Source organism: Homarus americanus, unplaced genomic scaffold (genome assembly GCF_018991925.1).
Source record: "Homarus americanus isolate GMGI-L3 unplaced genomic scaffold, GMGI_Hamer_2.0 scaffold57463, whole genome shotgun sequence".
In the NCBI taxonomy this organism is placed as follows: domain Eukaryota; kingdom Metazoa; phylum Arthropoda; class Malacostraca; order Decapoda; family Nephropidae; genus Homarus; species Homarus americanus.
Window position 1 is genome coordinate 17,278 of NW_024719502.1, and position 21,479 is coordinate 38,756.

Below are 21,479 nucleotides of genomic sequence, written 5' to 3' on the forward strand. Positions count from 1 at the left end.
CATGTGCCAGCCACACTGTCTCCTTGTGTACTGACGAAGGCATGTACTGCGTGTTCTATTTCTTCTACTGGACTTGCATTCAATTTCAATTACAGTACTCTTCTTTATATTCCCCACACTTATACAAGGTATGATCCAAAAGTTCCCAGACTTCCACTGAGAGAAAGGATGAAAATGTCCAGGAGAATGACCAGCTTGTCCACGAAGATTGTAGGGTGACCATCCACGAGAGTGCCGAGCGGTTGGACCTCTCATATGGAAATGTCAAGCGGATTCCGACTGACGACCAGCAATTGGCTGCTTCACGAGGACAATGCACCTGCGCACACTCTCTCCTCTCTGTGAATGATTTTCTGGTGAAGCACAACATCTCAGTGGTCCCCCACTCTCCAGATCAGCCCCCTGTGACTTCTGGCTGTTTCTGAAGTTCAAGTTGAACCTCAGGGGGAAGAAGTTCATAGAGAGAATGAAGATCCAGGAAAAATCGCATGTGTTCTTCAGCCTCACCAACGAGGACTTCAAGATCTGCTTCCAGAAGTGGGACGAGCAGATTTAGCACTGCATTGAGACCTCTGGAGAATATTTTAAGGGTGACTAAAGTTTCACTGTAATATCTTGAAAAATAAAGATTTATGAAGCCAGTCCGGGAACTTTTGGTTAGCACCTCGTATATTTAACAGACTTATTGATTGAAATTGATCACAAGTTAATCTGTCTCTCTCCTGAAAAAAATTAGAACGCTACTGAAAATTTTGAGACTACACACACACATGCACATCAATCCACATCCACCCACACAAATTCTTAATATTTAGGGTAAAAGAAAATACTGGAAAAAGAAGTTACCTTTTTTATTGTGAAGACTGCAAAAATGGAAATAGAAATATTCATCTGGGTACTCTATATTAAGATTTAAACATATGTGTCTTTACAATATCTTAAAACATCAACATCAAAAAGTGAAAGAAATGGGAAAGAAAAAGATTCTTTCTCAAGGACACATACACACACACACACACACACACGATGACGCACATATATACACAGCTATACATGACATTGATATGATTCTATTCTTGGCATAATTTGAGCAAGATGACAGTAGTGTGAAAGACAAGTGAAATATAGGCTATGTTTGAGGAAAATAAAGATATATGGCAATAAAAGAGAAAGAAAGGGATAATATGCAGTAAATATAGACCTTAAGAGAGAGGTGGAAGATAACAGTGTGAAGATGAGTGAAATACTGTACAAGAAATGAGGTAAATAAAGAACAGATGCATAGAAAAAGAGAGAAAGAGAAAGTGAAGATAAGAAAATATACAGTAAACATGAACTTCAATAAGAGAGTAGACAAATATCCCACCTTACAATACAGTATAGATTTTTAAAAGTGAAAAGAAATATGTATTCAAAATTCTGGTATAAGTAAGAGGTACACTCACTGCAAAAAGTATCTGCAGATTTTTAGGGCTAGACAATATGACACAACGGGCGAAGGATTTTGACAACACTACCGAGACAACAGGAATCAGTGTTCATTTTGACATCCCTCAGACCCCACCTTATAGATACTTTCTGTAGCGGATATACATACGATCTTTACTGTATACAGAGGGTCCTTGAAAAACAATACCCAGCTTCTCATATAATACAGTGTAAACACTTAAAATATATGTATTCTTTTTCAACGACTCTGTATACCAACACCAAATTTTTTTTATTATCTTACAATAGTAGAGACAAAAAGCCATTCAAAATGTTGTTCTATTATTATGTTTATATATACTGTATATATTTGGACATTTAACATAATACATTCAGTCATTATGATTTATAGGGTCAGGCACAGCTCATATTGCTGCTCACCATTTGCATATACAGTACCAATACATCACTAACGACTCAAGATATATATGATTACCACTGTTTTAATATTTTTCAATGTTGTATAGAGCTGACATAAGTGACCATAAATTGATTATAAACTATACTTGAGAATTGTAATGCATTCTATTTCATATATTTTTAAAACAAAACGTACGGGAGTTAATTGATTATTGGGGTGAAGTTCTGCATATAATCTTTGAAGGTTATTTACTGGCTGTAATCTTCCAAGGTAAAAGAATTAACATTAATTCTCCTTATAAAATATAGTTATGGAACTACTGTATACAGTCTCATCAAGTATATAAAGTGTGAATATTTTCCGTCATGACTTCAACTTAACATTTTTTTCTGCAGAATATCATAAAGAAAAATAAACATAACATCTGTGTTTCTTTAAGATGTTGTTAAGTTTATTGTCAATGTTTACACTATCAGATTAATATTAGTCCTTGGAAACTGAATCAAAATAAAATAAATGTACAATAAGGGAATATAGGGAGAAATATTGTTACAGTAATTCTTTAATAATTTGTATGTCTTGTGTAGATGAGTTAAAATATACTACGTATATCATTGTGAGATGGACAGAGAGAGGAGGGATAATGTTTGGCCTTCACTTTATAATATTACCTTAAAAGCCTTGTCTTATATTTCTGGCTTGAGTAAATTCTTACTACACTACAGACAAAAGGTATTACAATTCTCTCAACACAATTACAGACTTCAGGCAAAGCCAAAAGTGTGTGTTTGTGCGTCCTGACATGGATTTACCTAACTTTTAAGGCAGTACAACAATAATAATAAAAAAAAAACATATATAACTTGGCCAGTGAAAGTTGTCAGCTTAATTTTCCTAACAACAAATAATTTATCAGTTTTTGAACAAGCATTAACACTAAATATGCTCATATACTTACACTATAATTAAGTGATTTGTGTTTACGAACTGTGAGAACAAACCTTCATCCCCCTAAGGGATATGTAATTTCACACACTGAAGGAGAAAAGAAACGATAGTCATATACAGGCAGTCCCCGAGTTACCAACAGGTTATGTTCATGGATCCTGTTTGTAAGTCTAAATATTCATACGTCAGAACAGTGCTAATTCCTTAGGATAGGTTAAGTTAAAGCACAACCCTGCCTATATATTAATATCCCATACATAACAAATGTAAATAAAGTGATGTTAAACAATATAGAATAATGAAATAAATTTAAAAAACAGGATTTTAGTTTCAGATTATTGTGATGAATGTATTGGGATCCCATTCGTAAGTGACGGTGTTCATAAGTCAACTTTTCATAACTCGGGGAGTGCCTGTACAGTAAAGTACAGTAGTATTGCTTCAAGATGAAGGACGGGGTCTTATGTATATATGGTAGCTCTGGCTCTAGCACTAAGGTAAGGACGGGCTTTAGAACAGTGGACAGTTTCTGAAAACTGGAGGGAACAATGCCTCACACACTGACGACACCCATGAAGGAGGACGGACCAAGGTCAAGAATGGAATAATCTACTGCAGGCGAAACGATGAATAATTTATTCCAGTCACTTGGGGGAAAACAATTGCTTTTGACTGTTTTCAATTTGTTATTGAAGGCTTTTGTTTCCATATGTTACTTAGATCATCATGTTTGAAATAGTGACACTAAACAAAGAATCTGAACATACACATCTCTATGGATTAACCTAACAATGTGAATTTGGATCCTTAAAAACCTAGAGGAAAATATAGCAAAAAATGCTCCCAACATTTTCAAATTCTTGCCAAACAAATATTAAATCTAATTCTTGCAAATCTTTCCTTGCCATGAATACCTTCTGTTTAAAACTTGTGGCACAACTTTTTTTATTCATATTAGATTTGGAACCTTTGTGTGTTAATATTACAGGGAGTTGTTTTCTGGATACTGGACTGCACCAAAATATCTTCAATACAGGAAAAATATTACACTAAATCCTGTTATGTAATTTAGTGAGACAAGGGGTTAATTAACATGAGGTGATGGACGGTTGTATCAAATTAGATACTGAACTATGATACAAACGAGGGTCTTTACAATCATACGGTAATGTAAACAAATATAGTTTGCCTTCTAGCTGAGCCTAAAATCATGACTGCAATTTTTTTTCAGGTGTATAGATGATATAGACAATTTACATGTGCTCCGCAGTTAACCCTTTCAGTGCGATGCCAACACCCTCCCCCCCCCATGAGTACAGTAAATTAGTTTATTGATTAAGATGGGTTAAGTCATCATACTCAATGGTTTAAGTTATCGTACTCAAATGATAAGTCATCACACTGAAGGGGCAACGGGGATGAATTTGTAGCTTGTTGGCGAAGAGGAGACAACACGCAAAATGGCAGAGGAATACGAGAAGAAAAGTGTGTACAAAATCCAAACTGCGGCAACAGGTACTACCAATAACACACCGTGATTGTTGCTACTCTCTGGGAATATTCAAATACTGTAGTACAATCTATAAGACAAAGTAGGACTAACTGAATGTTAACATGGAGATCAACACAAGCTAAGAGTTCAGGAAAAATTAAATTTGTTTATGAATAAGACAAAAGACTAAGATGTAATATCCTATTTTATGGATGAGGAAGAAAAACAAGCAGCTTATAAGATGATGCTCTCTAACGTCAACCCATTGGCAGTGCCTCTCTAGTCCAGGATGTCTTGTGTTCTGTCAACAGGCAACATTGTCCTGCTCAACAGCCTCAGGGGAAGAGTGGTCAGGCAGCACTGTCTGAACGTGTTATTCTGCTGGGCCTTGTTTGGTCCTCGGTTCTGTTAGGCGCTTCCCGTATCTATCAGGCTCAGACGGCGGGATAGGAACTTGATTTTATGGCAATGAATTCTTTTACTATGGCTTGTGTACAGTACCTTGGTCTGAGATGCATGTGTCAAATAACTCTATTAAGACTGAATTGAGGAAAAAATAAATAAAAATATCAATATACTGTACAAATGGTTGACAAACAACTGGTGGTTCTATAAACTGGGGTTACTGAAACAGACCAAATGAATTTAACCCCATTGGTGTTTGTTGCAAAAGCCAGAAAGCTGACAAGTCATTGAACCATTTTATTTCATGCTTAACTGACTGAGAAAATGACAGAGCTCCCAAGGCAGTCTCAGCAGATGTGTGTACAGCATCTTGAGCAATACAGATTGGAAAAGTCTCCTAAACATTTGATACACCATCACGCATCCCATGGTTCTACCTTGTGAAAACATCAACACCTACTAAAAGAATAACAAAAACATGACATAATAGTCACACCCACTGTTCACCTCATAGTAAAGATGCTACAGTATATTATATAAACACTGTTAAGAATGTTACAGCCACCAAGTAAAGAAACAGAGTGAACATAGCACTCATACCCGGAGAGATCCACAAGGTGTTGAAGAGTACTATATACTGACAGTGGTGAAGGGTCAGAGCTAAGGGTCCCATATAATGGTTGATTGAGGTTTCCAGATGAGGAAGAATTGGTCTTAGTGTTCAGGCACAGTGACTTGTCAATTTGTTGTGTTTCAAATCACCTACTGAGTCAGAGTTCAATGCTCTGCTTAACAATCCTCAACTCCTTGGGTGAGCAGATGTGAGAGAGTAACACATAATAACCAGATAGGACTGTTACTTTGCTGCTGGAACTTTAATCACTTGGACAAACAGTGAACCTAAGAACACTCACTTAAGAATCTTAGTTATTTAAAACACAGTAACACATTATAACATCAACAAGTGGCATCTCGCAGGTAACTCATCCACTGACCAAACCTTAGGGACGTTTCCAAAATATTGTGTATTATGAAAAAGTTCCAGTGAATGGTTCCTTTCTATGCTACTCCTCCTGCCTCACTGCACTGCAGATGGTGATACACTCACGGTCTTCCTCCAGTCTGCAATACAACACAATCAATCCATCAACTCTTGTCACAGTCATACCGGCACTTCCGTAGGCTAAACCAGAAGTATTTATTGTCACTCGGAGTGCCAATATTGACCGAAAATACTGATAATACCCTGAGTGCCACTAATGAACCAGAGTGCCACTATTGACCCAGAGTACTGATAATACCCTGAGTGCCACTATTAACTGGGAGTACTGTAATACCCTGAGTGCCACTAATGAACCAGAGTACCACTAGTGAACCAGCATACCAACAGTAGCCCACATCACTCACGTAGTTGGCACCAATACAAGCATAGTAAACCAGTTAACAAACCTATTGGACCCTGTTACATGGCAGCTGATGTTAACTCATAGCTATTAACTTTGTACATATATTAACATCAGCTATTAACTTATATACATTTTAAGTCTCAGTTTTTTAGTTCTAGAAATTACAGTATCATCTACAAAAAATATTATCATACTGCTGTACATGTTCTCAAGTTTACATCACAGACATAAATACAAATATAAATGATTATCAAAGTCATACTTAAAAACTATATGTTAATCTGAAAAAATCTTAACTTTTATGGTTAATGTTAAAGAATAGAACAATTTGTCTTATTTTTTTGTTCAGATTGAGGATGATATCGTTCAGTTTGAGTTAATTCTTAGGTTTATAATTTAATTTATGAATATTTCAACTGTGTAAAAATAAAGCTTATTAAATGAATTCCTAATATTTGATTTTCTCTATGATATTTATTAGGAAGTTATCACAAGCTGTGTTATTTTTTGCTGGGTGGCATTAATGTTTATAAACTTTAAATATAGAATCTTTACCATTATCCTAATCATACTTATTCAAAATCGCCAACAGCTAATTAAAGTGGTCAAAACATCCAATTATGAATTAGTTTTCGTTATCAAAATCTTCATAGTAATAAACTCAGTATTGTACAAGGTAATACTAGGGCTTAAGTTAACTATACATTATGTACAATGTTGATGCTCTGAAAACTGTATTAATTTCCACTTTTCTCTTTCATGAACTTCTGACATGTTCTTAACTACACTTCTTCTCTCATTATATAATTGAGATTTATTTCTGTTTCTAAGTAATAGACAATTTACACACTACCGGGTAATTTATCTTATTTCCTGCTGCAGCACCAATTGTCTCCCGGGCAGTACTTCACCCTCTGTCTGCAGCTGCTCGGGTCGACACTTTGACTTAAGGTAATGACAAGTGTTTCTTCTCATACCTGTTGTGGTATTGTCTTTTGTATGACTTCCAGATAGATTCATTTATGCACCTTCTATGATCAGGCATCATTGTTACATTTAACCAAGACAGTTTTCACTTCTTGTGGTTTTGATTTTCCCCCCCAAAAAACAAATGGTTCTTGGGCTCAACTTTAAAGCGTTTACGTACTAGTTGGACTCCCCGTGTTGAGCTTCATTTAAATTATCTTCTCATAGCACCGTTCTGCCTAAATCCATAATTACAATATGTGCACTCTGCGTGTTGATCAGCAGTGCTTGGAAGTGAAGAAATTACCACTAGAAAATAAGAGAATGTCTCCCTGGAAAGTGGTCACTATAACCTCTCTCTCACTCTGTGGACTTTCACCCGACAACACAACACAACACATCACCTGGTAAAATTATGGGCACTTCTTCCTGTTTTACTTGATGGACACTGTAATTCTTCTATGTTTTTCAACTGAAAGACGGCTGCGTCTTTCTTCTCTCTACTCATGGTCTCTTAGGCTCGTGCCGCTGGGAGAGAACCAGCAGGCGGCGCTGGTTATCAATCACCTGAAGGTTCCTCACATACACTCGGATTTCATTTTCATTTTTAGGCACTGCCGGAACCTCGAGGGCTGTAAAGAAAAAGTATTATGTATTACCTGTGTAACTGATAGTAAGTGTCAATTGTCTTTTAATTTCTTTTAAATAAGAGTCTAATGTTTTCTAAGGTTCACATTACCTGCCTATCTTAAAATACCATATTTTACAGCATATACGATGCACTTTTTTGTCTGATAAATGGCTAAAAAAATCAGCCTGCATTCTAAATGTGAAGCTGCAGTCTCCCGTAACTTAATGAATTCTCCAGCTGGTGATACAAATGAATATTTACAATTAACTTTCTTTTCACATTTGCATCTGCTAACATCACTCATGGCATTGTAGCCAGGTTAGACTCATCACTGTAGCCACCAGGCTACTAGGCCAAGCTGTGAGGTATTATGGTTGTGTTTCAACTCGTATTTTCGGTAGATATATGCAACTTTCTTCGTTTATTTTTACTCAGTTACATACACACACCATCCTACATACATATTGTGAAAGAAAATAAAAGAAATAATTGTCCTAAGGGCTACACAAAAAGGGAATATTATACATTTCTTTGCACATGAGTTAGCGTGAGGAGGGCGGGGAGTGTGTAGGGGAGCATTGCTAGGGAATCGGCAGAGGTAGCGTCCCTTCTGGTCTCTGTTGCTATGATGAAGCAAGGAGTAGGGTATATGCAAATGGTGACTGTGTTAAACTTTCATTTGGCTTTCATTTACTTGTTTGACAATACAGAACAGTATTGTATTTTTTGTTGTAACTTATTTATTGGTATTGTTATTTATTTATTCCTCACAATTACTGGTACTGTATATCATTTTAAGAAAACTATGGCTACAGGAGGAAAATAATGCACACACAAAAGTTTTTTCCTAAATACTCCCTGTGTCTCATATGGCCTCATGTCTTATATGCCATAAAATACATTAAGTGTTTCTTATTCCTCAAATCAATTCCCTGACTATAAGGAGGGCACAATAAAGTAGGGATGCTACGGTGACATTATTACTTGACCGGTCATGTTCAGTCATAATAGTGGAGGGAGTTTATTGTGTGTTAATCTGGTGTACTGTTGGTTAGTTTAAGTCACCTGAACACCTGTGTCTAACAAACATCTTCTCTTATTCAGCAAGTTGTTATCATTTCAGCTTAAAATATATATGAGGTAGAACGTATATGTGAATTAGACTTTCCTATACATTATAGTTAATTACTGATTGACTATTGAAGCTTAGTAAAGCAAGAAGTTAGAATTATTTTGGTACTAAATTTAACTACTGGAAATTCTAAGTGTAGTTAATTGAATCACTAAATGTCAGTTTTATTCAATGTTTCAACTGATATATTAATCAACTGAAATACTGTACATCATAAAATTGATTTACTCTTAAGTGACTTGATCAAACTGCATACAGGTATTTATTAAACTGATTATCTTCAATTCACTAATATTAAATCATGTCATGCTGTTTCCAAAACCAAAATACAAATTGTTTAGGTACACACAATAAAAACAAGTACCCGGTATCTTTATGGAAGGGTCCGATGAATTTCAAAATGAACACTGCAACTTGTCTAGGTAGGTTTGTCATCTTAAAACTGAAAGTGGGTCCCATCAAACCCAACTTAAAATAAAACACACGAGAAATCCCTCATCGCTATAAAGAACTAAGTAAGGAGTTGGAACAAGTAGTCAAAGGTTGTTACCAGGTGAGATTGGTTCAGCAGGTAAATACTGTAACAAGTACTGTACTATGACTCATTAAGTGGCCAGGAACCACAATGAAAAACTCAAGAAATCTTACACATGTGCAAAAATTTAATCAGAAAAGGTAGCAAATGTTGTTACCAAGTGAGGTCAGTTTTGTGGGCAAGTAATGTATTAAGTGTAGTCTAGTGATGTGTACAGAGTAGGACTCACCTAGTGGCCGGGAACGACAGTACCGAATAGTCCTCAGTGTCTGTGCCAACATGTGCATCTTCTCAAAGTTGACCAAACCTTCCATTAGGGTGCGGTTTCCTTCATGTGTAAAAGTCATATCTGGGGGAGAGTGGAGGAGTTACAACCAACACCTGACCAGCTACAATAAGAAAAAGTAAAATAATGATATAGTTTCTTTAGCTTATAAAATATTAAGACAAAGTAGACAATAATAATATGATATAAGAGCATTTTATGGTATATGATGTTTGATATGTTCTTCTAGAGTTTAGTGTTAAAAATGTTAAGAATGACATGGACTGGAAAGAAAAAAAATCCCCCTTTAGTCCATCTCCTAGCATATGCACAACCCCCTTCCCCAATACATATACACTGTACGTACCCCTCTAACTCCCCCATCAATAAGTTTACACATGATTCTCCAACACCTCCACCAATAGAAATAAATAAAATAAGGCAAAATTAAAACAAAAATAAAATACAATACAAGCTGAAGATAAGATAACCATGATAGAAGACATGTTACCCTTCATCAGGAGTGGTGTGAAAGGCAGGATAGGTGGGAGGAGTTTGGCCACGTAGATTCTGTACGCGCGATGGTTCTTCGATGGGTCAATCAACATCTCAAACTCTGTGTACATCTTACGAAACCTGAGGGCGGGGAGATATGTTAATACCTCTCTTGAAGTAGTAATTGAGGAGGAAGAAGAGGAATAAGAGGAAGAAGAAGAAGAAGCCGTGAGGATGAATTACCAAAGGACAAAATAACAATTGTTAATACAGTTTCCAGTACTAATTTAGGTTTAAATATCTGATGTGACATAGATGAATAATATTGAAATAGTCAAGATAGTGTATAACCTTTGAAATGGCTATAAATTTCAAATGAATGACATACAGGATGACTTCAAGACTCCTTCATGACTTTTGGTGACAGAGTGTAAAGTGATGGTAAGGTTACTCATATAATATTTACTCCATAATAAAATCTGGTGAAAAAAATAGATTAACTTGGGCTCAAATATAGAATTCATATACTTTTTCCCAGATCCCCACAATAAGTATTCCTATACCTGTAATTGTGTGGCTGTAGAACTATGATTTACTTTACAGGTAAGGAGAGTTACCTTGATCAAGAGACTTAAGAGTAATACATAATTAGCATTTTGGTTTACAGAATATCTTACACCTGGAGGCCATGACAAACGACTAAAACCGAGTCTTTAATTACTCTGTTATCTTCTCTTAAAAATATCCTCCCTTATGGTAGTATAGCAGTACAGTATTTACAAACATCAATATCACTGCCATCGTCTATACAGTTACCCATAAACACACATTACCACTGCCAATAATACTATAAAAGTAAACTCACCTTGATGACAGTCGCTCCCAGGTCTGTGTGAGGCGTGAGATTGCAACATTGCTCAAGCCGATGACGATGGCGAAGAAAGCGTTCAGATTTTGGTGTTCCTTACAGCTACAAGAGGAGAGAATATTAGTTTGTGCATAATGGTGTGTGTGTGTGTGTGTGTGCATGAGGGTTAGCTTATTGTGTACTGAATAGTGTGGAAATAATAACACTCTAAATGTACATAGAAGAAAACATCCTTTGAACATACAATTCTACACAAAATAATTTTATTTAAGTCTTGGTATGTTGTAAAAAAAAAATGTGTTATATACGACAAATTATATTATAATCTACTTACTAAGCTGCCAATTTGATGAACTTCCTGAGTAGTTGGGTACGTTTAGACAGTGCATTAGCAAGACAGATCTCCGTCACCACCCAGTACTGTATCTCATTGAACCGGCGTAAGAATACATCCAGGTTACACATGACCTGCCCGAAGTGGTCACGTCCGAACACCTGATACAGGAACTCATACTGTCGAGGGTCAAACGTTAGATTAATTGACCTTTAATTAATTGCTTAAAGACAGGTGAGACAGGTAAGCCTTGTTTTATGGATTGATATTTACAAAGTTATTTTTAAATATATAGATAAAAGAATAAATGAACACCTTAATATTTACATACATGCTCACACACTCACTCTCACTCATGCAAAATATAGAATGGGTTAACTTTTTTTTAGACACTCAAGATAAGAAATACCAGTTGAATATTTTAGTATTCAGTAAAGCTCATTTCTATAAAAAAACATGATTAGCTTTTGACAACAGTGAGAAAATTAGCTGTGGGAACTGTTGCTGTGAAGGTGTGTGTGTGTATGTGTGTATGTGTGTGTGTGTGTGTGTGTGTGTGTGTGTGTGTGTGTGGTGAGGATCAAAGTTTCATCATTACAACTAGGCTAACATTCTACCTCCATTTAATACTGTTATTTTACAAATATAATCAAGACATAAATTAAGTCTATATGTTGTCTAGCTAATAAAATGTATATGTGTACGAGAACAGTGTTTTTACTTTGCCTAAAAATGGATATAATGGAATAACAAAACACCACTTGTGAAATAGGAGTGGAACCTTACACAACCTAACCAAATATTAATCTAACCTAATCTAACCAAATCTAACTTAAATTACAGCTAATATAGGACTGGTCATCATCAGCAGTTCAGTAAGTATGGAGAGTGTTTTTAGACACAGTTTTCTAAGCTGATTACTTTCACTTCTGATCATTTTCTTGGCCAAATGATTAGTTTTCAATATATAGGCGAGTTAAAATAACATCTTACAGTCACTTAATCAGCTGTGATGTGGCAGATGTAAACAATGTACCATGACCATCAAGGGGTTTAGTAATTACAGTATAAAGGGCGTGACCATTAGTGGTTCAGTAATTATTAGAGTGCTTTAGACACAATTTTGTATGCTAATTTTACACCCATTTTCATTCAAAAACAGATGATCATTCTCCACATAATTGTCTAATTTATTATAACCAAACCTTCCTTATTCTTATTTAACCTTACCAAACCTGATCTAATCTATCAAAACCTAACCTAACCTAACCTAACCTAACCTAACCTAACCTAACTCGACCAATATACTGTACTAGGCTTCCTAAAAATTCTGAAATCCATTTATTTTTCTCATTTTTTACTGATAATCTGGAATGTGAAATTAATTTTGCAAATATTTACTATTTAATTAAGTTACATTATGTGAAATATTTGCTATTAAAATTTCTATAGTTAAGGTTAATTTATTTAACATAACTGTCCTGAATTAACTACATGATAATTATTCTATGCATAGTTATTATTATTATTATTATTATTATTATTATTATTATTATTAGTACTACTACTACTACTACTACTACTACTTTATCTTTGCAATCAATAGTTCAGACAATTTTAAGATCTCTCTTAATTTACTTTAGTTACCTTTATCCCGCGCAAATTCCCTAGATTGTTATTATTTATTGTTATTGTTAGCCATTTAATGAACGTGATACTCACTTGGCTTCTTTAATACTACGACAGCACCTTTAAACTCATTCAAAGTCATTTAATTTTGACTTTTAAATTCATTCATAGTTATTTAAACCAGGCTTTACCCTCTTCCATGGGCTGTTTATTTACATCCGTTTTCTTAATTGCGATTAAAGAAAATGGAACCTCTTTATGGGTGACCCCTTTATATATTATGGTTATGAGCTATACCACTTTTATTTGATTAAGATTTGTTTTGCTGAGTACAATACTGCATTAAAGAAAAGCATTGGGATATTCTAATAAAAAGGGCATGTCTGGACACCCAGGACCTCATGGATCCGCCTCTGGATTTTAAGAAATTGCAATTATTTTATTTTAGTGTACTTGGTTATATTTTATCCTCTTCACCACTGATTGGCCTGTTAGCTACTTGGGAGGTCAAGTCATGTCTCTGTTTGGTGCTGTTGGTACTGTGGGCATGTACTGGCTCTCTATTATGTACTGTTGGCAACTATATGTGCATGGTGAGGGAGTGTGTGTGGTGAAGGAATATGTTTGTGTGGTGAGGTAGTGTGTGCGTGGTGAGGAGAGAGAGTGTATGTAATTTGGAAGTGTTATGTTTGGTTAGATTAGATTAGGATACTTTAGGGTTAATTTTTGGTTAGGTTGGGGTAGTTTATGCTGGCTTTGGTTTAGTTGGGTTATAAATGGTATAAAATTCTCCAACACAAGCTAAATTTTGTGGTCCCTTTACCTCGTGGATGGCGCTAAAGAGATCCCAGTCGTGAAGGGTGATGTGGTAGGCCAGTTCCCGGGTACTGTACATCTCGAGTTGGTTGATGCTGCCCTCTGACGGACCTTCCTGTTCTGGGAGGGGCATCTGAGGGACATAGTGAATGGGTAGAGGGGTAGTAGAAGAGTAGAGAGGGTAGTGGAGAGGGGTAGGTACAATAATGAGTTGATTATCCACTAAGCTGCAAGTTAGTCTACACACTACTGCACCCAGAGTATTAAAATCAGTATTAAAAAATCACTGAATTCCTATAAATAACACCAAGAGTAAAGATGGACTAAACCAAAGAACAGACTTTTCCCCTCCAACATAGATATCATGATATAATGTACATTTATTTGGGTTTATCAATAAATGTATAATAATTACTTAATAAAAAAAATACAAGAGAAAATGCATAAAGATTAGGGAGTAACTATAAGAGATTGTGGATACAGTACTACAAATCAATTACCTGTACAAATATTCAAACCTAATCCTTCACTTTGTTACTTGGCTGAAGAATAATGTCCCCTAACCCCACAAGTATCAAATAATGGTAGATTGGACATAAACAAAGAGAGAAAAATCAAGAAAAAGAAGTAAATAATAACAAGAAAAGTGGAGGGAAGGCATACCAGGGCGTCGAGGTGGTCCTTGTTCGAGATGAAGAGTCTGCCATTGAGGGTGAGACCTGTAGGAGGGCAGACCTCTTTCTCCCGTAGAGGTACCACTTCACCTACAGGGGTACAAGTCACAGGGAGAGCAGGGTTAATGGCAAGGGAATCAGTGTTAGTGGTATCAATATTAACATTACTACAGTATGATGTAAATACAGCAAACAAATGGATAAAAATTCCATGACTGTAGAACTGAGCTCCACCTGTAGACACCTGTAGGCTTGAGCTCCAGCAGGCAGGAATTATCACTAACACACCTGTAATTTTTAGCTCCAGATTATCACTAACACACCTGTAAGTTTTAGCTCCAGCAGGCAAAGATTATCAATAACACACCTGTAGACTTTAACTCCACCAGCAGTAAGTTCTCCTGACGAAGACCCAACTTATCGGCAGCTGACCTCTTAATAACATCACTAGTAGTCTGCAGAGAGAACCTGAGAGTGCAGTAGGTATGGTCGGCACAGTACACACGAAAGATAACTGCAAAAGAAGGGAGAAATTAGCAATGGATGATAAAAGGATAATAATATATGAAGATAATAGTGAGTATGATAATTAAAGTAAAATAAAGGAAAGAGACACTCATAGAAAATGGAAGATAGAAATGGGAATAAAATAGGAAATTGCTCTGAAAAATGATGATGGAAAAAGAAGTGAGATGGGAAAGACAAGATAATGAGACAGAAAGGTCAAGAAGATAAACAAATGGAGACACAAAGTGGTATTGGTAATATAGAAGTACCAAAGAACAATACATAAGCCAAACACAGCCTTATCCTCCTTGGAAAGTTAAGTCTTCTACAAAACCAAATTACAAAAGAATTTCAGCAACAATGGTATTAAAATAACACAAAAAATCCATAAAAGTAACATGGATGAATTGCAAGTGTCAAAGTATGAAACACTTTTATTTATTCTCAAGTTATTGTTGACATTTATGGAGATTAGTTGTCATAGTTTAAAAAGAGTAATATTGGCGCTGTAAACATGAGCAAGTTGGAAGTAGTAAACTTAGATTTAGTGTTTGTGTGGAGTTAATGAAGGTTTTGTTATTGATGTGGCAGCCAAATACAATATGAGTTTAAGAGAGGGAAGGGAGTCTGGTTCAAGGGCTCTGACGTCATCAGTTTCACCGGGTCATTAGTTTAAAATTGGAGAGAAGTAAGGTCGACGAGGCATAGAAATATTACATTTGTTTCATGATATTAATTTATAAATGGACATTACATTGAAAAATATCTCATAGTAAAAAATATTAGTACATTAATATATTTCATGAATGAACATTGCACAGAGAATAAACTTATAATTTAGTAAAACATAATAGAAAATACAGTAGTATATATGACCCGTTTTATATACTGTAAAAACCAGATATATACACCAAGGTATATTGTATGCTGGTTATGTAAGGCCTTTACTTTACAATCCTCTGAGTGACAGTTCATTAAGGAGATTAAACTTGATTACAGTAAGCACTGGTCTAAATACTGAAAACATTAAACACGCAATATTTCTAACTTATTTGGAATTCGTGTTAATAAATTTAGGTTCAAGGTTCCTCTACACTTGTGATGCTGTAGCGTATATAGATATGGCAATTTGGGTATTATAACTCTCTACATTATATAGGAAATAAACTAAAAGAGGAAACAGATGCACAACAGCAGGATCATATCAGACTGTGGGGCTACAACTCATGGAAGGCTTTGAGGGTACAGATAATGCAACATTGACGTGCTCTGTACAGTGCAACATAAACATCAACAGCTATACTTGCAAATAAACTTTACTCTTTAAGACAATTGTAGGAGGAGTTGTGGCAGGTATAACATAATAAGGTTCACTAGCAGGCAGATTATAAGGCAAGTCTATACTACATACCATCGAGACTACTTAACAATAGCTATCAATAGAAGAGAATAACACGAGCAAAGATATAATGTATTACACTCTTAGTCCCTTGGAGCAGGTAATGGGGAAACAAGCTGCAAAAAGTAAGGAAGATTTCTACCGGAATGATGACTCTTAAGAATACCAACTCGGTAGAAATGAACGACTTGGCTCTCAGCAGGTCGCCCTCCACATCCAAGGATCTCAAGAGGGCTAAGAGACGTGACCAAGGCAGAGCAATACGTTACCGGAAGAGCACATCAAGGGGTGAGACAGAGAAACGTCGGGGGTCATGCCGCTGCCCTTACTGTCGTCCTGCGCTCGCATTCCCCTGTGCGGATCCAATGTGTCGTCTGTCGATGGCACCCCGAAGAGACTGATGGGTCGTCCGCTAGTCGGAAGCTTCCACTTACTGACCCCCGAGCTGGAACAATCTCTCTCGTGACGCTCTAAGGCTTCAGCCACGCTCAGCATCAGGGTGGCTTCATCTCGCAGGGCCACCCCATAGACCTCCACATCCTTGGCTACCTCCTCCTGCAGCGTCTGAAGGAGGAAGGAGGGGGGGTATTAAATAAAGTAGTGGAAGAGGTTAGCATGTGAGTTGTATTTGAATAGAGGAATGAGAAAAGGAAGACATAATGTATGTGTGTGTGTGTGTGTGTGTGTGTGTGTGTGTGTGTGTGTGTGTGTGTGTGTGTGTGTGTGTGTGTGTGTGTGTGTGTGTGTGTGTGTGTGTGTGTGTGATAATAATAATAATAATAATTAATACAAATAATTAATGGTTTATTTAAAGACCATGACAGCCAGAAGGATGAAAATATAAAGTTACATAATTGGGGAACGGATCACTTGATTGACAAATAATATACAAGTAACATAAGTAATGCAAATATATATAATAACTAGGTGGGGAGAAGGTCATACTACAGGGCATTTCAACGTAGTAACAGTGCAAAAAGGTAAGAGTGGCTGGAAGTGAACACACACACTGGTTGACTACAAGTTGTTGATAATTTTTAGAATGGTTTGTACTGGGCTGTTCTAATAGTGATCAGTACGTGCTCTCTCTCTCTAACAATGGCTAAACATACAAATAAAAACATAATATGGAGAGATAGGTTTATTATAGAGACTTAAATATTGTTGAAGGTTAAAAGTTAAAAAGTGAAATTAGCATTAACAGATTTAAGAGTCAAACCCTTACATTTACAGTTCAGTTAACACAGCTGTGGCGACTTAATTACTTATCCTGGTACAGTTTTTTTTATGTATTTTTTTTTTGTTTTGCTTCTGCATTCAGACAATGGCATAAAGGAATACATTTAAATCAAAATTATTAAAAATCCTTCTACATTACACCAGTGTTTATACATGGAGGATATTTGTATTTGGAACCAAAGTATGGGAGATAATGTAACAGGAATATTATTTGGTGAAAGAAAACGGAAATAAACTAAAGGTCAGAGGTAAAGTTATAATGATTTTACATTTTGAAGGCCACAGATGAACACTATTACAGGGAATACAACAATCCTGTTTGAAAATGGAATTGGGTGATGTTGAGACCTGATGTTCAGATGTTGTCAAGAAATACGGGACCTTTATAAATGACAAATGATTGCGGTGGCCGAGTTAATAAACCCTTTGCCTCTTTTTGCTTCAGGTCATCTGTTTGCACCCAGGGTACTCCTAGTCCACCCAGCTGTAGAGAGCCTCCTTGTATACCAGAACAAAAGGCTTAGTCTGTTGTATGCTGTATCCACACTGCCCCTAACACATACGATACAGTATCCATTTCTGCATACGTAAATTAATAAAATGAACTTGTAACACAGGGTTTTAAAACAATGCCACTCTCAAAATGGGTTAAATTAAATAAAAATGAACAGCAAAAGGCAGAAACTCCACCATAAGTGAAAATATAACACAATATACTACGGAATAAATGTATAATTCTTAACCTAACATTCTGAGGCATTATTGTGAATCATCCAAATACAATGATCAACTCAGAAAATACAAAAAAAATTAAAATAAGAAATAAAACATAAAACAATGAAAACAAACCAATGTTTCTAAATCCTACCGCCAGGGGGCAACATGACCTCAGAATAATGAGGTAGGTAGGATGATGGTGATGGTATGTGTCTCAGCATGAGGTAAAGGGACTGGGAAACATAGCAGTAACTCTTTAAACAACAATAACATATCACTAGAGCTGTGTTAATAGAGTAAACATCCCTGACACTTGATGAAAATGAGTTAATAAAATGCAGAGAAAAAAAAATAATGAAAAATGTAAAAAACAATCAAATGGATTGAAAATCTCATCAAGAACTCTAATGGTAAACTGTACAATATATGAAAAAAGAATATACAATATTTATTTTCTCTTTACTGATGTTTTCTTTATTCTTTTTTTAAACATATTTCTGATACCAATCATAGGTGAGGTGGAACTACGATCAGAGTGGTGTGGGGTTAACGTGAGAGTATCCACTACAGCGGCATGAACTAGAAACTAAAAAATGGGGAAAAAATTAAAGCATATCTTATAAACTGGTTTGGGAAAGAGTGGCTGCAGTTATGTACAACAACTAAAATCTGTTCACCTCTCCCCCTAAACCACAAACCTTAAGAACCAGACTCAAGAATCCAAAGCATTTACGGACAGAATAATGTATCAGTCTAATGCTTCAGGTTCATGAGTTTGAGCCTCAGGGTTTGTGGTTCAGAGGGGAGAGGTGAACATATTTTAGTAGTTGACTTTACACTGTCTATTAAACCTTCAGTACACAAGGAGGCAGTGTGACCAGTACTGCAAAGAACCTCCTTCACTTCCTCAACTGCAAAGCAAGATGGTAGTGAGAGTTAACTAGCCATCATGGACACCAACAGCAGGAGGAAGGAGGGAAGAAACAAGGAACACCAACCAGGAGAAGGAAGAAGCAAGGAACACCCACGAGGAGAATAAGTACGACAGAAGGTGGACTGAGTAAGGGGCACCTACCTGCAGGAACTGTGTGGCGGCAGCATTACAGAAGACCGGTCTCTTGATGGTCATGACCCAGCGGTGGACAAAGTGGATGACTCGCCTCTTACACGCCACAATGAACTCCTCATCTTGGCTGTTACCTTGACTGTCTATACGATAAGTGGGGACTAAGTTAAGGAGGAAATACTCACACTTACTTATATTGTGTTGTTGTTCACTATGTGTATGTGTGTGTGGTGTGTGTGTGTATGTGTGTGTGTGTGTGTGTGTGTATGTGTGTGTGTGTGTGTTGATCATTCTCTCTCTCTCTCTTACTGAATATGTTTTAACATTATTTCCGCTGTTCTAGGAATTAATTTTTGTTTATAAAGAAATATTTTGTTTTACTCAGCGTGAAAAACTAGAATCTGAAAAAACCTGCTGAAATTCTTGTACATGTTAATTAATCTAATGTAACTGACATTTGAATATATTTTTATTTTGTCAACGATTTTAATCTGAACAACCTAGAATGACCTCAAGTGCTGACATCTGACCCAACACCTAAGGTGGCCCAACACAGAAGCTGTACAAAACAAATAAAAGGATATTGTCTTAAGAGCTCCTGGGTGAGGTGTGGGTAAGGCATGAACACGATGTGGGTGATGAAGAAGTCGTCGAGGAAGAGGTCGGTGGTGGCCATGTCGCACCGTCTGAGGGGGAGCTCAGCCACCTCCACACCTGTGCTGCCTCGACGACCGTCCAGCCGCGTCTCCAGCAGGTGTTCCAACATTTTCTGCGGTGTCCCTGCCATCACTGTGTACCTGTGGGTGTGAGGGAGGCGTTAATTGTTACCTGAAGGAGGCGGGAAAAATTGTAAGGTGTTGTGTGACTCCACCTCACCGTACAAGTTAAACCAGGGAGGTCCTTCAACGAGACTTATGTCAGGAGCAGGTAATTTATCACTAAATTAAGCGCCAACCTGCTTCTGGTTAGTTGGTGTCAAGTTGTCAACATTTCAAAGGAACCAGTAAGCTAAGAGGCTATAGATACGAGGTGACAGGAGTTATGACTTTACATGACAAGTGAAGTGAGGTAACAGGGATATGCCGTCACTTAATGGGTTGCCACCACAGACACCATTCAGACACAAGTGATCTCTGAGTTGATACATATAATAAATTTACTTGTTTTAGGTGTTTATTAATCTTTTCCCATAAAAAATCAAGACAAACAAATTTCTATAACAAATGTTAGAGAAGGTAAATAAAAAAAAATTCCGGGTATGCAAATTTCAAAAGTCAAGTCACAAGTCTATTTTTTTTCTTCTCAATTCACACATATACCATCTTCATGAATACTAATTACTGACCAAAGTTTACTTCCCAAGGCACAACCTTCTCATAAACTAGTTTACCTCTCTTAACTCAATGCACAAGACCTTCGAGGATGACCTACTTGTAGTGTGAGTGTGAGTGAGCGTTGGAGGAGATCTTCTCAAGTACGAGGACATCCTGACCGTGTTCCTTGAGTCTAACCGTGTTGGCCTCGACGTCTCTCATGATGCGGTTAAAGTCACCCTTGTCCACACGCAGGAAATGGCAGTTGTCCTCATGTAGAATAATGGTAGCTGCCCTGTGGATGAGGGAATGGAAGGTGGGAAGTCTCGAGTCAGGGCTGAGATGCTGGTGGTGAGGGAGGAGGGGTGAAAGAGGGAGAGGAGGAGGAGATAGTGATGGTGGTGGTGGTGGTGGTGGTGGTAAAAGTAGTAACATTGGAGGTGGTGGTAATTGTAGTGGTAATGGCAGTGGTGGTAATAGTGGTAGTGTAGGTGGTGGTGGTGGCAATGGTGATGATGATTTATGATGATTAAAATCGAAGAATAAGGAACACACATGAACACCTACCTGGGAGCATCATTCACGAGGGCTAACTTGCCAAAATCGTCTCCCTCTTGTAAGGTGTTGACGACCCCTTTGCCGTGGATAGCTACATTGACGGACCCACGAAGAATGATGTACCATGACTTGCCCTCGGAGCCTTGCTGGAACACTGAAGAGGGAGGAGGCACTGTTAGTCGATGGGTTAAATGAAGAAGGGGGCAGGAGAGGGGATGGGGGCAGGGAATGGGGG

General features: G+C 36.9%; 1 protein-coding gene across 9 annotated transcripts in view; it reads right to left on the minus strand.

The window, feature by feature from the left end:
- Window positions 1-835: 835 nt before the first annotated feature.
- Window positions 836-21,479, minus strand: part of LOC121860080 (rap guanine nucleotide exchange factor 4-like) — a 91,827-nt gene continuing 71,183 nt past the window's right edge. For 7 of the 9 annotated variants that reach the window (XM_042357094.1, XM_042357093.1, XM_042357092.1 and 4 more), the window contains 13 exons: window positions 21,254-21,398; window positions 20,805-20,981; window positions 19,958-20,170; window positions 19,383-19,527; window positions 16,621-16,915; window positions 14,813-14,959; window positions 14,435-14,535; window positions 13,779-13,904; window positions 11,327-11,505; window positions 10,990-11,094; window positions 10,141-10,265; window positions 9,594-9,713; window positions 836-7,698 (listed from right to left, as the gene is read on the minus strand). In XM_042357094.1, coding sequence (XP_042213028.1) covers window positions 7,571-7,698; window positions 9,594-9,713; window positions 10,141-10,265; window positions 10,990-11,094; window positions 11,327-11,505; window positions 13,779-13,904; window positions 14,435-14,535; window positions 14,813-14,959; window positions 16,621-16,915; window positions 19,383-19,527; window positions 19,958-20,170; window positions 20,805-20,981; window positions 21,254-21,398 — 2,006 coding nt within the window. In that variant the 3' untranslated portion in view covers window positions 836-7,570. The remainder of the gene's footprint in view (window positions 7,699-9,593; window positions 9,714-10,140; window positions 10,266-10,989; window positions 11,095-11,326; window positions 11,506-13,778; window positions 13,905-14,434; window positions 14,536-14,812; window positions 14,960-16,620; window positions 16,916-19,382; window positions 19,528-19,957; window positions 20,171-20,804; window positions 20,982-21,253; window positions 21,399-21,479) is intronic. The other 2 variants (XR_006087810.1, XM_042357096.1) reach the window with 2 other exon arrangements.